This window comes from Sciurus carolinensis, chromosome 17 (genome assembly GCF_902686445.1).
Source record: "Sciurus carolinensis chromosome 17, mSciCar1.2, whole genome shotgun sequence".
NCBI lineage: Eukaryota > Metazoa > Chordata > Mammalia > Rodentia > Sciuridae > Sciurus > Sciurus carolinensis.
The window spans coordinates 49,963,866-49,981,544 of NC_062229.1; the positions used below are offsets into that span (position 1 = coordinate 49,963,866).

The 17,679-nt window shown below is 41.3% G+C and overlaps 1 protein-coding gene across 4 annotated transcripts in view; it reads right to left on the minus strand.

Annotated features, from left to right (window-relative positions):
• The window catches only part of Plcl2 (phospholipase C like 2), a 180,381-nt gene extending 166,215 nt beyond the window's left edge, over positions 1 to 14,166 (minus strand). The window contains exons 1-2 of one of the 4 annotated variants that reach the window (XM_047531662.1): positions 13,896 to 14,166; positions 12,569 to 13,188 (exon numbers count right to left, since the gene is read on the minus strand). In XM_047531662.1, coding sequence (XP_047387618.1) covers positions 12,569 to 12,898 — 330 coding nt within the window. In that variant the 5' untranslated portion in view covers positions 12,899 to 13,188; positions 13,896 to 14,166. Of the gene's footprint in view, positions 1 to 12,568; positions 13,189 to 13,478; positions 13,765 to 13,895 lie in introns of those variants that run through there. The other 3 variants (XM_047531661.1, XM_047531663.1, XM_047531660.1) reach the window with 3 other exon arrangements.
• Positions 14,167 to 17,679: the final 3,513 nt, after the last annotated feature.

Below are 17,679 nucleotides of genomic sequence, written 5' to 3' on the forward strand. Positions count from 1 at the left end.
GGTCTGAGAGATGCCCTGGGGGTTGGAGCTTTCGAAAGATTGGGAAGGATTCTAAGGCATCCTTCTCCTTGTTTTTACCTTGCTGTATTGGCAACCAGTGATGATGAGGAGAGCAGTGTGAATGGCCTGTGATCCGCGCATCACGGACTCCTCGGTGAGGAGCCAACAGAGTGCCTGCTATGGATCGGATTTCTCTCACTTTGTTGCATTCGCTAGCTTCCAGGCCCCTCACAGGAGCGCTCACAAATCACAGCTATTCTTTGAGACAAAAGGCCTATTTAATAATTTTAAAATATTTTCAAGGGCTTCTTCCCTAACAACAAAGACAGGTCAGAAGACCTGGCTAAAGATGCTAGAGGAAAAGAAACCTGACTCTTCACCTGGCAAATATTACTGAGTTCTGAATTTTCACAAAAAGCTTACAGACTTCCTCCTAAGGAATGTTAAAGTTCATTGCTACTATGCCTTCATTTAGATATAAATATAAACAATTTCCTGTTAAAGTGTACCTATTAACAAGTGAGTCACAATCAAGATTGGGACAGCTCAGGAACACCTTTGCAGTTGCCAAACTGTGGGTGCGCCTACAGCCACTAGACAGGAGTCCCCCAAAACTCAGCTTTCCCACTAGGTTACTTTTCTTCATTGGTATCTACTCAAGACAAGGGAGAAACATAAAAGCTTCTGAACTGGAAGATTCGCCCATGTGAATTTGGAAGAGAAAAAGAAAATGACCTAAGAGAATAAATAAGGAATAATGATAATCTCCAAGGTGAACAATCAAGTACTCACCACATAACTAAGGCTACAAACATGTGACAATTGAAACTTTCATGCTGCTGCTTTGCAGCCAATAAAAAATTTTATGGTTGCTCTGGGAATTCAATGTTTATTCTTCAGGACCACAAGGGCCTATGCTGCAAGAGGAAAATGCTCCAGCATTTAGAGAGTTCCCACTTACCCCACAGGTCATGATACCAAACCAGCCTATCAGACAGCATAACAAGGGCCACTGTAGCATCCCTGGACTGGTTCTCTGCCTCCCAGTATAAATCTTCCTTACCAAGAGAGGCCTCTTTGGCAAGTGCAGACGTACAATGTTCTCTGAGTAAACAGTATTTTTAGTATGTGTAAAACATGCTATGTGAGCACAAGATGAGATGGTGAGGAGCAGAAGAACTTATTTCTATAAAGTTGCAATATTCAATCACCTCTCTAGAAATGGTGCTTGTGCCTCTGTCAAAGTAGTTCTTTCTAAACACTATTCCTCCTAGGGAGGGTCTTCTTCGGTGCCATGGAATGCAAAGGGTATCCACATGGCTTTCCAGCAAGCTGCCCCTCTCTTCCTTCTTGCTCAGGGCTCATGCAGGTCTCCCCATACACAAGCAGGGGACAGACAGTGACCCTGTGCCTGAGGGATGGTGCAAGGGATAGGCTGAGACCTGCAGCTCCTCTTTTACAGAGACTTCTGCAGTAAAAGCACCTTTCACATGTTGACCCAAGCATAGCAGCAAACTGTAAAATGCATGGCCCTAAACAGTGCTGGGGAAGTAACTGGTAAGTATCTGAATGTGGTTAATTTCCACAATTTCATTGTTTAAGTCAACTTATTTAGCAAAATATGACATATGTCCATAAAAGTCCTAAGTGTACAGTTCGATGGAGTTTTACAAATTAAACTCAAGTACAGAATCACCACCCAAATCCAGAAACTAAACAATATTGACATTCAAAAGGCCCCAGGGCTTTCCCTCTCAGTCATCACCCCAAATGTAACTACTACTATTCTCACTTCTATCACCCCAAATCAGTTTGCCTGCTCTTGAAATCTATGTAAGTGGAGTTAAAAAAAAAATATGTATCCTTTTGTATCCAGTTTCTTTCCTTCAACATTATGCTTGAGGGGCTCAAGTGATGCATGGGGCAGTTATCTACTCTCTTTCTCTTCTTTTCTTTTTTGTTTTGTTTTCTTTTCTAGGCTCAAGTGATGCATGGAGCAGTTATCTACTTTACTTTCTTTTCTTTCTCTCCCTCTCTCTCTTCCTCCCTTCCTTCCTTCCTTTCTTTCTTTTTCTTTCTTTCCTTTCTTACCTTTTCTTTTTTCCTACCATTTTCCTTTATATAATATACTATTTTATAACCCGGGCATTTGGGTTGCTATTTCCAATTCGGGGTTGTTACAGTTAACGCTGCTATAACTACTCACACGCCTCTCAAGTATACATGTGTAATAACTTCTGTTGGGTACATAACTAGTAGAAAAGACAGGATAGTATGGGACACAAGGACAGGCAAATAGAGAGGGGTAGCAAAACTGACCCACACGTATCCAGTCCCTTGATTTATAACAAAGGGCCAATGTAGTGCAGTGGGGGAAAGATGATATTTTCAAATAAATAGTGCTGAAGTAATTAATAGTTATATGGAAAGAAAATCTGGACCCCTATATCACACCAGGCATAACAATAAAAACCAGATACACTGTAGATATGTGAAGAAAAAAATAATAAAGCCTCTAGAAGTGCATAAAAGAAAATATTCATGATCTTAAGTAGAGGTTTCTTTAACAGGACACAAAATAATAACTGTAGGGGAAATACTGATAAACTGGACTTCACTAAAATTAAAAATTGTTACTCATTATTCGATACCCTTTAAGACATGGAAAGGTAAGTCATATGACAGAAAACATTTTCATATCTATATCACACAAAAGGCATAGCCAGAAAATGTAAAGAAGTTTTACAAGGCATTTTTTTAAACCCAATTTTTTAAGTGAGCAAAAGTCTTGAACAAGCATTTTTATAAAAGAGAACATCCCAAAAGCAAAGAAACAAATGAAAAGGTGCTCAATATCATTAGTAATCAGGGAAACTCAACTTAAAAGCCACAATAAGGAACAATTAATCACATATTCATCACAATGGTTACAATCAAAAAACAAAACCAAACAATAAAACCACTCACAATACCAAATATGTGCATTTAGAGCAATTAGAATTCACATAACCTGGTTGGTGTGTACCTTGATTTAACTAGTTAGGAAAATTGCTTGATCTAGTAAAGCTGAACACACACAAATCCTAGACACAGCAGTTCTATTTCTAACAGTATTTTTAACGTATAGGACATTATTTATGATGCTATACAAAAACCAGAAGAAAACATTGAAAGAATATACAGACTTTTTTCCAACAAATCAACAAATACTCCAAAGATAAACACATCCTTAAAACTGGCATCTCATCAGGTATTCTATTAGTTCCAATACGAAAACATCTGAATGGTTCTATTGGCATTTAAAATATAAACTGCTAGCACAGATTGATAGGAATAAAAATCAAAGCAACTCACTTTATTTTTCTTCAAGAATAAACATTAAACCACACAACAATTTGAAAAATTACATCCACTATACCCTTAGGATACCAGAGTTTAGAAGAAGATGAAACATAAAAGTAGCAGAAAACCATATGGGGAGAGTCATAGGGCTTGCAATGCTAATGGTAGCTGCAAATGAGGTCACTTATCCCTCTGTGGCCACACTAATTGGTCAAAAGCCACAGAGGCTTCATCAGCAATGCTCAGGAAAAAGGAAAGGAAAGAAAAGAAAGGAAAGAAAGAAAGAAAGAAGGAAAGAAGGAAGGAAGGAAGGAAGGAAGGAAGGAAGGAAGGAAGGAAGGAAGGAAAGAAAGAAAGAAAGAAAGAAAGAAAGAAAGAAAGAAAGAAAGAAAGAAAGAAAAGAAAGAAAGAGAGAGAAAGAAAGAATAAAAAACAGCCTACCCCTTCCTGGGCATTTTCAATTCATAAAGCAGACACCTGCTGCCCATCAGTCTCTTGCCAGACAGACAGGGCTCATGTCAATCTACCGCTACATTATTTGGTTAGCTCTTGATCTTTACTACTAATAAACAAAGTCTTCAGAGTATATGTGTGCACAAAGTAGCATGTGTATGCATTCAGCTATCTATAGAAAAAAACAAATCCACAAAAATAGCTATCTGTAAGACCACATCTTGTTCTATTAATACATACATACTGCAGTATTACATAATTTTTTCCAATTCTGTTATGCTAATATGCAAATAAATGAATTCAACCACAGCTAGGAGCTAAATGTAGTAATCAGGATGGCCTTGTGTATCTCTAACTACAAAAGAATTTTATATGATCTCTCTCCATTCTGCAGATCCCATGAATCTACATTATTAATCACTTTTAAACTCAGCTGCTTAGTTTCTGGGATGTTAACACTTGCATTTTCCAACTCCAAAAAGATACGTGAATACTGACTCCACAGTAATATGCTGTAAGTATTATATTATTCTATAATTATTTGACAATTCCAAACCAAAAAATAGATGCCATGGGCTAGGGCTGGGGCTCAGTGGTAGTGCGCTCAACTAGCATGCATGAGGCCCTGGGTTCAAACCTCAGCACCATATAAAAATAAAATACAGGTATTATGTCCACTTATAACCAAAAAAAATGTATATTAAAAAATCCTAAAGACTAAAAATATATTTTAAAAAAAGATAGATGCCATCAGAAGAAACCCACCTGAAAAAGTAAAATGCTACTCACTGTTACCTTCTTTACTTTCCACAACACTAAAATGTATATAACTATAAATCAATTTTTTGTTAATGAAGAAACAAAATGGAAAACGAGACCCCCTAAAAAGGGTTTATAATCTATCAAAGGAAAATAGAAAAGAAAAAGTCAAGTCCTGGTTTGTGGAGTAGACAGAAACCTGGGGCCTGGTTGAAAGACCATGGCTATAGCTTCACATGCTCAGGTTCATGTTAGCTTCATCTTAAGATTTAACCACAAGAATCCAAATTCATTGAATTAGAAATTAGTCTTCTATTTTAGGACTGGGAGAAACTTCTAAGATTAAGGAGCCAGAATGGCTTGGGCAAAGAAGAGAAAAGAACAAAAAAAATAAAAAATACTTTTCAGAAGCTGAAATGGAAGAGAGCGGTAGAGCAATTAAAAACATGGGCTTTCAAGACAGTCAAACTTTGTCCAAAAGTTGGCTTTGCCTCTTACAAGTTCTGTGACCTTGCTTGGAAATTCTTAAAACTTGTGGAATGGGTTTCCTCTCTGTAAACAGAATGGTAAATGTCTTCTTGCAGGTTCTGGTGAGAGGTACATGAAACAATAAGTATAAAACACTTCTTCACCCAATACCTACATGACAACAAAGGGTTGAATTTCAAACAGCATATGACAAAATGTGCTAAGGAATTAGAGATCTCACTTCAGTCACTCATGTATCAGCACTCTGGATTTCTTTTCCTTTTTCTTTTTTTATTATTAATTCTACTGCACTACTAATGAATACCCTTTGACAAACCAATATTAATGACAATAAAAGATTAAGTAATTAAGTTCCTTATAAATTTAAAAAAAACTGAGCTAAAACTACATATGTCCCTTAAAAAACTGAATACCAGGAAAGAGATTAAGTGTTGTAAAAAACAATAATGCTTTCAAGTCATACTTTTCAAATTTTAATACATAAAACATAAATTGAAAGAATTTTTCAAAGGTCTACTTTTATTTTAGGAACACAAAATGGAAGGACCACTTAGCATGTTGTAGAATAATTCTTGAACCAACCAACTTCTGAATTCAACTTTAAATGAAGTTATTTCCTTTCCTTTGATTGTTTTCAAAATTACATATATGAAATAAATTTTTCTTTTGAAGTACACAGCCTATCCAATCAAAACCAGTTGGAGTTAAGTCTGAATAACATCTTCATCAAACTCATGAGTTGGCGTTCCTTTTTACTTATTCATTCATTCACACACTTATTTAACAAATGCATATTTAAAAATATGCCTTCCACAAGACATTAAACTAGATATTTTCAAAAACTCAAGGTGAATAAGATGCAGTTGTCTACAAGGCAAACAGAAACAGGGCAGCAGAGAGATAAAGGCAGAGTGATTGCTGGAAGACAGAAAAAGAAACACTTTATTTTAATTGAGAGGTGATTAACCAAGGAAGACCTTAAACATGGCTAGGAGGGGAGAAGCATTACAAGTTGAGAAGAGAGAGCTATGAATATAAAGGCTAAGTTTTAGCACAGAAAGCAGTCCCACGGGGCTCTAGCATGGGTAGTAATAGAGTTTGTAAAAAGAAGATTATAAGTGACTGCATTATTTATCATCCAAACTGGGACAACTCTGAGAATGAAAGGAACCACTATTAATAATTTTGTCATGATAAGAGATGCATTTCTGAATTTACCTGGGCAAATCACTACCCTCTGGTCATATAGCTGGGGCTATTTACATATGTGTACAGTTGTACTGAAGCATCAGATTAAAAAATGCACCTCACTAAATCATCCTTGAGAGCATCTATGGACTATATCTGGGAAATTTCTCTGAGCACATTCTGCACATCTCGAGACAAAACTTCCAAAATGGGAATGACAGTGCTAGTGATCTTCAACTCAGATGAAACTAAGGGAGTCTGCTCATCTCAGGATGCTCTCTAAAGAGAAGCTAAAGATCAGGAAAATATACTAAATAATGTTTGTTGGGAGGTGATGACATGCCAGAAACTGCTCACACATTGTCTTATTTAATCGTATCAATGCTATGAGAGGGGGTTTTATTCTACCCATTTTAGAGTTGGGGTAACTAGACACACAGTCTTCATTATCTTGCCCAAGGCTACACAGAAAGGATGGAGGGGGCCAGAATCTAATTCAAGCTCCAAACTCCAGACCCTCTGTTTTCCCTTCCACTACTCTGCCTCCTGAACAATGCAGACATGCAAAATGAGGCCTGGTTACAGTCCTTGACCCCAGCCCCAGGGACAGCCAAGCCAAGATCATTAGCTAGAATATGCTTTACTTAACTGACCCCACCATGTGAACAAGCACTAGTGGCCAGAGAGGGCCCAGCTGCCTGTCCTGCTCTGACATTCTGGAATGCACAGGTGCCAAATGTCCTGCTAGCAGGCTGAAGTATTCTCACTACTGTCACTGAATTATTCTGACATAAAAGAAAGTAAGTATGACTAAAATTTTTTGGGTGGCCCTGACTTGAGCTTGCATCATGACTGACACCTTTATGCCAAGCACAACCCTCCTGATTCACCATTATATTATCAACAGAAAAAAGTTGGCCAGGACTTCCAAACAGTTTCAGATTCTGTGATCCACTGGTAAAAATATTTGAATCCCACTAATAAAGACAGAAATATATCTAAACTAATCTAGAGGTCTGATAAATGAGTAAATAATGGCATACCAAAATTAGTGTTAACAAGGAACACAGCAACTATTTTTGGACAATATGTAAAAAGTCTGAAGAGAAACTATGAAACTTTGAATGTTCATACTTCACTTATATCTGCACTTAGGCTGCAAATACTATGCCCTGTTTTGTTGAATATTGAGGCATGTACAACTTAAGCATAAAAAAAGAAAAAAATAATAACAGTCTCGTTTAGGCCCCTTGCAGAGCACACAGAACTATAAAAGGAAGTGAACTGATTCTGGCAGAGAACATTCTAAGAAAATAACTAAAGTAGCCAATATCAGCAATTAATAAAACAAACAATTTCCCGTCAGCTGTCTTTATGGACTTGGTGAAAAACAATGCAAATGAAATGCAACCATTTGGGGGAAGAAGTTGGAAAAGAGAGAAGGGAAAAGTCAAAAGGGGCAGATTATTTTGACATATGAAAAGTAATACACTGTGATTAGTTTTGAAAACTGAACTCTGAGTTGTGACCAAAGCTCTTTGAGTGGACTAAAACAAACAACCATGCCCTGATCTTTCAACAGTTATCTTTATGTGGTCTGAAATGCATTAGTTCAAAGTCAAGTGGAGAATTATAGATCAGTCAGTAGATTTTTCTGATCTAAATGATACATTAGGATCTGCCTATCTAACCAGAAAAATTCACTTTGTGATCCAGTTACTTGGTTTTAAATATTTATAATATGTCCACAAGTTTGCTGGGCATACAATTGTCTTTGTTTCTCCCATTCAAAAAAATAATAATTTTAAGTCGAATGCACACATTTTTAAGATTCAGTTCAAAAAATGGTTATGGAGTGCTTGATATCTATGTAGAACCAGTAATCACAGACAAGTTTTGTATGCAGACAGCCTACTTTATTAAACCCATTGGCCAATATAATACACATACATGAGTCTTTATTATTTTCTTTGAATGTTTCTTTTTCATAACATGATACTGTGATAATGACAATCATGATATTAAGAAAAGCGAGGGCTGCCACCTTGGAGAAGGTCAAACTTTTGGCTACTGTGAAGGTGGAAGACCTGGTCAAGCAGCAACAACAGGTGACAAAACAGCTGCCTGGCTACACTAATCTGTCAACTTCTTCTGCCAGCAGAGAGAGAGATCATTTTCCCTCTCCAACAACCTGTACATTTAAAGGAGAAAAACAAATCCAGTGTCCCAAACCAACAATGCTCCCTCACTTAACATAGAAAATTTAAACAGCAAGTGCAATGTGGAGGGCACTGGAGTGCAGCCTATTCAAGGGAGGACTGGCAACCAGCTCTAGCATCTTGGGTATGTGGTTAACCTCTCTGAACTCTGGTTTCTTCCAGCCCCTGTGGTTGGTGCAGGACCAACTCAGAGAATTATGGTAAGCACTTTTCACATGTTTTACATGTAGTGAGTGTTTAATAAGCGATTGCTACTATTACTGCTTCTAAATACACAAATAGCACAATGGCCGTATTTCCTATGTATTGAAAAGGACAAGTTCAACAGTTGCCATCGCCTGGGGATGAGAAGGGAAGACTAAAAAGAGACCTTGGGGGAGGGGGCTTAGGTGGTGGAATTGCTTTGTAGCTTGATTGTGGCAGGGATTAGGTGATTTCATGTGTTTGTAGAAGCTCACACAACTCGACACCATGAGCTGGGCGTGGTGGCACACACCTGTAATCCCAGGGGCTCAGGAGGCTGAGAGAGGGAGGATCTCAAGTTCAAAGTCAGCCTCAGCAACTTATCAAGGCCCTAAGCAACTTAGTGAGGCCCTGTTTCAAAATAAAAAATTTTAAAAAGGGGCTGGGGATGTGGTTCAGTGGTAAAGCAACCCTGGCTTCAATCCCTGATACCAAGAAAAAAAGAAAAAAAAATTTTTTTGACACCATGAATCTTACTGTATGCAATCATACCATGTTTTAAAAAGGATCACCCAAAATATTTAATTAGTTCTGATTAAAATAAACCATCCAAACATTTCGACTTCATTTTCTTCTGAAGTTAAAAAGAAATCTAAGTCCTAAAATGCTACTTCATATTTTTAGATCGAGTTCCTTAATTAAAGGATAGAGCTATTTGTAAAAAAAAAAAAAAATGGATGCCATCTGAACAATTAACCAAATTAACTGTCTCAAAATAAAGCATAGATTGTATTGAATAGTGTGATGAAGTGAATTATGGAAAGAGAAAATGAAAGTGATGTTTGCGTTTACTAGATTACTTCAGACGCCAAACATAATGGTTTCTTCCCTAAAAATCCAGTAATGGGCCTTTGTAAGTCATCTTAAAAGTATACTGTTACTTTCAATAAGCTAAAGAAACGTTTTTTAAAAAGTCCGATGATGACTTATCATCTCAAGCTACTTGTGAAAGGTTCTACAAGGCTGCTCACTCTAAATTTTCAACACTATTACCATAACTGAGGAGCTCTTTTAATATAGCTCTGTGCATCTATCTTGACATAAAATGTAGTTTTACAACCATTTCTTACTCAATGCCATATTTACAAAACAGATGGAGAACCAAAGAAATTATTTTAAATGAGAAATATAATTCTGGTCAGCCTACAGAGTATTTCTGCATATGTCCTATGCATTAGCAATAGTCCCCTTCCTTTGCCTACTGTTTATCACGTGTAGGCTCTGATTTGGGGATCCACAGCTAATGAAGATGGAAACTAGGGAAGAAACATGAGCCAGATGTTTAAACACATACAACACCATAAATACCATCCTCTGTTTCTTAGCTAGCATTTGCTCCCTGCTATTCCCCTGTCCCCAATTACCACCTTGCTTACTAATCTACTCCCACCTCTACTCATAAACCACCTGACTGCATTTGCTCCTTAAAATCCTTTAGAAAGAACACAAGGAAACCAACGGAAGATGTCATTATTGCTTTTTTTCACATGGGTTTCTATTCAAGTTTTTTGTTATTTCTTAACAAAAGTGAAATATAATTTCTGCCATTCAATTGACAAAAGCATTTGAGCAGTATTCACTTTGTGAAATATGTTAAGGACCTTTATTTTTCCATTAAGGTGTTATCTTGATGATGTATGCTGTCTTTAGGAAAAAAACCACATGACATTCCTAAAATATTGATACATTAAGGCACTAATTTAAGGAGAAACGTACCAAGTAGTTACCTATTTGAACACAGTATTCTCTCTTTCTTATAACCTAGATTCAGTCAACTTTCAACACTACTTTCATAATTTTCAAGTGGCTAAGAAAATGCAAGTTGAAAATAAAGGCAAGAAAAGGAGTCTATCAAGTCATCTTAGAAAGCACAAGATAAAGAACCACATACAAGAGTGGTAAATTCCAAACCACCTGTTTTAGAAATTAATGAAATGGGGGGAGGGGGGAGACATGTATTTCCTTATCATTTCTCCATTCAAGCAATCAGATTTATTAAGCATCTATTATGTTCCTGGCACTGTGCATCCAGAGGTATGAAGGTGAACCAGAAGCCAACTGCTTCATTAGAAAGAAGAAAAATGAAAAACATCTTTGCAAGTTTCGGAACTCAATATAAGTATCAATATAACTATCATTTCCAAAGTCATTGATTTCTGAACAATTAATCATTTTCACCCATGTGTTTCTACAGCCCTTAATGAAGAAATTATATCTACTGACAAGTTCTCAATTCCATATATCACAAATAATGACAAATCATCCTTCTTCCATATCTCCCATGAGTGTAAAATTAAAACAAATGCTACTGTCATTCATTAAGTTATATTCTGAATCCCACTATAGACACTTATAAACTGATTTTTTTAAGTGCAAAACCAGGCCCTCAAAACAAGGGAGGGAGAGGCTGATAAAATTTTCACCTCAAATTTCCTTAACACCACAATGCAAAATCATGTAACTGTCAATAGGTTTGAAAGCAACTTTCATGGAAACAAACTACATAGTAAAAGACAACACGTCACTAAAAATTACATATGCAGCAAAAAGACGCCGTTGGTTGTTTTTGTTTTTAGTTTAAAGGTGAGCTGCAGGTAGTTAGCACACTTGATCTTTAAGCCCTTCAACTGTGCCCCTGCCAAGACATAAACTGTACAAACATGACAAAGCGAAATGCAGTTTCACAACTGCCTCTTACATAGCAGTAGCAAGCAAGGTGGTATGTTTCACCAGATGACTGCAGAAGTTGATAACATCAGTGGACATTTTTAGAGTACTTGAAGATTTCTGTAGGTCCCATTAAATTTCAAATACCACTAGTGCCAACTCTCTTCACTGTGGCACATTCTAAACTCTCTCACTCGGGTTATCAGTCACAGGAAGGGAGGGTGCAGCCCTGTCAATGTGCCTTGCTGCTCGCTGTACCCCTTGATTTTGAGAAAGCAACATTGTCATATTTGCTCCAAACTTGAGCAAGCCTACTGGGCTAGTCTTCTCTAAGGCTCTGCTCCTCTTAGTTCCATCAACTATTAATTTTTTCCACTTCACTTTATGTCATGAGAATCACTTTTACATTGCAGACCGAAAAGTAATATTAGAAGGGAACCACCAACAAACACCTAATATTACTTCTTGAGTTTAAAACGTACAAAACAATTGTTGGCCTTCTTCTGCTAAATAAAAGTGTGCAAAAGATATCAAAACCAAGTAAACTGTTCAAAAGAACTTCCACAGATCTGGAGGCCTGCCTACTGCAGCGAGGAAAAGATTAAATCGTGCGGAACCGTAATCTCTCCGAGCTTTTGAGCCTAAGAAAGCGGAAATCTGCATTTATGTTCAGAAACCTACTCCATTTCTCCCTGTGATATGTGAGGGGAGATTTTGTACTCTCCAAGTATAACCGTTTGCAAGAGGCAACTAACTGTAATATAGATCAGAAGAAGCCTATTTTAAAAATCTCTGTACATTGCCTAGGATTTTTAAGAAAATGTTTTCACACAATACCTAACTGTCTTTAAAATACAATAGCAACCTTACAGGGAGTCTGTCACCAGCATAGGCTTCTACTGAAAAGCATGCCCTGCCCAGGCAGGTACAAGGCCCTAATTCCAAGCCAATCCTGGGATAGGTGACAGCCCCAAGTTGCGCTGGGGATGTATGAGCACAGCTCCCCCGCACACTCGGGATCACCTCTCCATTCTTTCCAAATGCCATCTGCATCCAATCCCTGTTCAACCACTCTAAACACCCGTGCATCAGTGATTCCTGTTAGCAGTGGGCTCCCCTTCAATCCCCTTCCACCACCACTCCCGCAGGGGAGAAACAGACCCCAAGGACGGCTGCGGGTGGGCAATGAGCGCCCTTCTCCCACCTACCTTGATGATGCTGCTCCGGCGGGGCAGGCCGCCCTGCTTGCTCTCCCGGGTAAGGGAACAGGCGGCCGGGCCAGGGGTCGGGGCGAGAGCGACGCCGCGGGGTCCCCTGGCAGGGCTGGCCCGGGCTTCCTCTCCGGACACGCCGAGGCTGCAGTCTCCGTTGGAAACCCCGCCGCTGTCATAGCGCGCCCGCCCGTGGCCGAGGAGACCTCCCCCGCCGCCACCGCCTTCCCCTGCTCCGGCTTTCAGGGCGCCCTTGGCGCCGAGGGCCGGACCCGGGGAGGTGGGCAGGGCCCCGCCGGCGGCGCCCCCCCGGCCGCACTCCGCCATGGGCGCCCCGCGACCCGCCTGCACAAAGCCGCGTCCCCGCGTCCTCGCGTCCCCGCCGCCGCCTCGGGCCGCCGCGCGCGGCCCCTCCTCCTCGCCTCCTCCCGCCGCCGCCGCCGCCGCCGCCGCCTCGGCCGCTTCTTCCGCTTTTCTTTTCTTTTTTCTTTTTTTCCTCTCCTTCTTTCTTTCTTTTTTTCTGTCTTTTCTCTTCTCTTTTAATTTAAATGTGGTGTCTGTCTCGAGCTCGCCTTGCGCACGGTTCAAGTCGGGGCGGCAGAATTATCGGGAGGTTCCTGCAGGGGAGAGGAGAGAGAGGCACAAGTCAGCTCGGGCGGCGGCGGAGCCCCGGCTCCCGGCACCTGGGGAAGGAAAACACGCCCCGACACACGCGCCGCTGCGGGCGCCAAAAATAACCCGCGCGGGCCGGGCGCCCACCCTGGGGCAGCGCGGCGCCCACCTCAGCGGCTCGGGGCGCTCACCCCGAGGTGACCGGGTGTCCGCGTCAGCGGTTCAGGGCGTTCTGCCCTGGGGCTCGGGGCACCCACCAGGGGATGGAGCACCCACCAGGGGATGGAGCACCCACCATGCGGGACAAGGGCGCCCACCTCGGGGACCCAGGGACCCAGGCACCCGCCTCCCGCGCGGGACTCGGCGGGCTCCCCGACGCTCTCTGGCCATGCGGAGGCGCCTCCTGAGGGTCTCGCGGCCGGGGGTGGGCGTAGGCGAAGCCAGGGGCCCTCCAACCCGGACTCCCCAGAGGCTGCCTCGTGCCGAGCCCTGTCACGTCCCCCTCAGGATCCCGGCTGAGGCCCGCTGCGCCCGGAGGAAGCGAACAGCGGGCCAGGTCGGCCGGGCCGCAACAGTAGCAGTGCGACTCGGTGGGCAGCTCCCGGCAGGGGTAGCCCAGGCCCACCCACCCCTACTCAAGGCTGTCTCCTCCCCAGCTTGGCACTGCCCCCTACAGGCCGCGGGTTCTCCTCCCGGCCGCCCCCTGACCCACCGCGAGCCGCCCGGGCTCCGGCTCGAGGTCGCCGCCGTCGCGGCTGCTGTCGCCGAGGCCGAGTCATTGCGCCGTGGGGACCTAGCTGCTGAGCAGTCGGCGGCCGCGAGTCGTGGATACCCCACCACCACCACCAGCCACTGCAACTGCCAATCACCCGCCCGAAGTCCGGAGGGGCAACGACCGCTCAGGCTGGGAGCAAATGTCCCGGGGCTCCGGGACTCGGCCGCTGTGCCTTGCTTCTGTTTCCAGAACCGCACACGAACTCGTGTCCTTCCCGGCCAACTCGGGAAAAAGCCAGCCGGACTCTCCCCCTCGGGCTTCCCCAGCCGATCAGACCCTTTTCGCATACTGAAACTGATTCCTTTCGGTTCCCTAGGGCTCCGGAACTGTGAATTGATTCAACTGGTTGCAAAGATGCTGGGTGGTGGTGAAGAGTGGGGTGACTGGCAGGACTTGAGGGGCAGAAGACATCAGAAGAGCCTATTCCCTGCCCTCCGAGTCACCCCACAGAGATTTATCACTGCCATCCTTTCCTCTCAGTGTCCTTCCTGAGCCCCAGGGATCCCACCCTAAATCAGGCTCCTCGTTTGGGACAGGATCTTACTAGCATCGCTACAATGGTCTCTTTTCTCTCTGGCCCCCCTACCCACACCTTAAGTAGAGTGGCCTAAAAAAAACTATGTAGCTCTCCGGTGCAAATAACCTCCCCTGGACCTTCATCCCTGGAGCCAGACAATCCAAACTCCACAACTTGGTACCTGAGGCCCCACCCAGCCTGACCCCACCCACCTCTCCAGACTCTCTGGGCTCCAGCCTCCTGCCCTTCTCTAGCACCCCAGCTCTTCCCACTAGAGTGTGTCCTTTTCCCAGAATGCACTCCCTGCAGAGAGCCAGAGAGAAAAAGAGTTGAGGGCGGGGGGGGGGGGGGGGGGGAAGGCGGGCGGTGAACTTAAAGACCTTGCCTTCATTAGCATGGGGTTGTAGCAAACTGCCAAAAAACCTCTGAGGAAACGGGCTTTACATTACATATACATATCTCCCTCGTCCCAGAAGCAATGTCAAATACTTTCCTGTTATTCTTGGGACTGTTTTAATTCTTCTGATCCTCTGGATTCGTGTTTTTCTAACTCATCAGACAAGCTTTGCCAACCTGGGCCTACACACTAACAGAAATATTTTCACATCCATAGACAACAATGTTTGAATATCATTTTATTCCACCCCATCCCTTTTCAGTTTTCTAGTTTTGCTTCAAAATAATTTTTCTGTCTTGTGATAGTTTTGCAGAAAAATACATTCAAATAATTCAAATCCAGTTCTTAATTTGCCTTATGAAATTTGTGCTCATAATAGCCTATGAGTATTTTGTGAGGGAGGGAAGGAAAAATGCTATGGCCTTTATTTTTGAAGTTTTCTGATTCTGATATTTTGAATAATCACCCAAAGAGACCCTTGCCCTTTCTGTGGTAGTATCTAATCTTCTCTGAGTTTACCAATCACCAGTAAAATGCTTTGACAGCCATAGGTCCTGCAATTCTTATCATGAGCATCCTGGGCTGAGTAGGAATGTACTGAGGAATAAACACCCAGGGTGTGTGTTTGTTTTTTTTATGGAACCACCATCTAATTCCCCAGTGCCCTCCAAAATAAGCACCTATCCATCTCACTCTAGAACTCCCAACAGGTCAAACCAGAGAGACTTCGTTGAAATGGATTTGGCATTTAAATTAAAATGTTTCCCAAAGCATCTTGGCAGACCTGTAACTAATAATGCCAGAAGCCCAAGGCCTGTGCCAGGTTTCTTTTTATCCCCCAAAGTGCTTGTCTCCCACAAGCCTCTGGTCACACGCCCGCGGGTGTTCGAGCTGTACTTCTTCATCACACAAACAGCCAAACCATAGGTACCATTTTTCAGATATGATGATAGGAAGCAGTATGTTCCTCTGACATGTGCAATTCTTGGCTCCCAACAGGCTTTTTAATAAGCTAAACTTGGATTTTTTTTTTTTCACTGTGAACAGCATAGTAAGCAATTGTTTCTCCTCCTTCCTCTTTGTTTCTCTGCCGTTACTAAGTGATTGCTTTTCATTTCTTCTATTTGGTGAGCAATGTTATTAAAATAATGGTAAATATTTTGCCAAAATTCTTGTTGAAGTGTTCTTATGGCATTATAAAATTCATAGAAGTTAGAGTTCGACAAAGAGCCAAAATATCATAGTCATTCCTCAGCAAATATTGTTTAATGATTCCTTCAGACTAATTTTCAAAGCAGGGCAATAAAAGATAGTCAAAACGTTAATAAAATGTTTGATCTGGATAACTCCATGGTACTTATGCCAATTTATTGTATTCATTTACTAATGGTTGGGTTCTGAAGGTTGTTCATAAGGTTTAAAGTTAGTAGATACCTTTACAATCTCATTATATCATGCCAGCAATACACAGCTTTATCTCTTTTAGGCTTTCTTCATATTTAAATTCATCTCAACTTCTAATCATTGTTACCCTTCATCACACGATCTTCCATTTGTTTGCATCATTAATTTGATGCCTAGAACTTACACTACTCAGGCTCCCTGGTCCATAATAACCTTGTTTCACTCTCCCAAAATAACACTGACGCTGTTTACTGACTTCTTGCTGTCATTTATACCCTTGCAGGTTATGAATTCGTATCTAGTTTCCAGTTCACAGGCTCTAATATTACAACTTTCCAAATTTTTCTGAGTCACTGAGCACTTGGCCTTCAGATTATTTTCTCCCTCCATGTATTATGACAATTTTCATTTCCCAAACCTCAATATCATCTGATTTCCTGTATTTTGCTAAAGGTTCAGTTCAACCTCTGAGCCTTCATATTTGACTGCACCCCATATGCTTAATGTGAGAGCTAACTAGAGCAGAAAGTAGAAAATAAAAATGCTTTAAGGAAACAGCAGATTATATCAATGTGCTGGCCCACACTGGCTACCAATTTTCTTCCTGACTCAATCCAGGATATTGATTTTAATCCATCATGTTCTGCAACTTAGATTATGTTTGCTTTATCATGACCCTTAACAACAAGAAATTATGTAGTGATCACCCTTCTTCCTGGGCACTAATGTGGCAAGTTAGATCTGCCAAAAGCTTTCATTTCCATATTCTTACTCCCCTTTGGCTGTAAAGATCCTTCACCTATTTTCCTTGGATCCATCTTCTACAAGTTTATATGACTGCCAAGAAGCTAGGCACTCAGAGAATTACATTGATGCTTTCCAGCTAGTGAGGATCCACTTCATGAATTCATTAAATTTTCTCAGTGGCTATTGAATTAGATAGCACTTTGAGGGAATCTATTAATTACTGGGGATTCAATAAAATTATTCTGTCAGCAAAAGTTACAATATGAGACTAATGTGATTTGCTCTCAAATAACTGTTATTTATCACACTACTTTTGTAAATTCTCTCTCATGTAGTTATAGCATTGTTTTATTACCGGAGTCATTGGTCATTGCAAACTCAAATGCCCGAGAGCCAGGTGAAGAGTAAAGCTGGAGGGACTTGTTTCATAATAACATTAAAATTTATAGTTTTCAACAGTGATATATCTTGCATATCAAATACAGAGGAATACTCTTTCTGATTCATCTTTGGTTTTCTAATTTTCATGAATCTGGGAACAAGAAATATTTCACTTTCCTCTTAACTTTAAGATGTGGGAACATACCAATAAGTACAACTGACACTCAGCATGGGGCAGCAATAACATAGCAGTAGGGACTCAGGTAAGCTGGTGA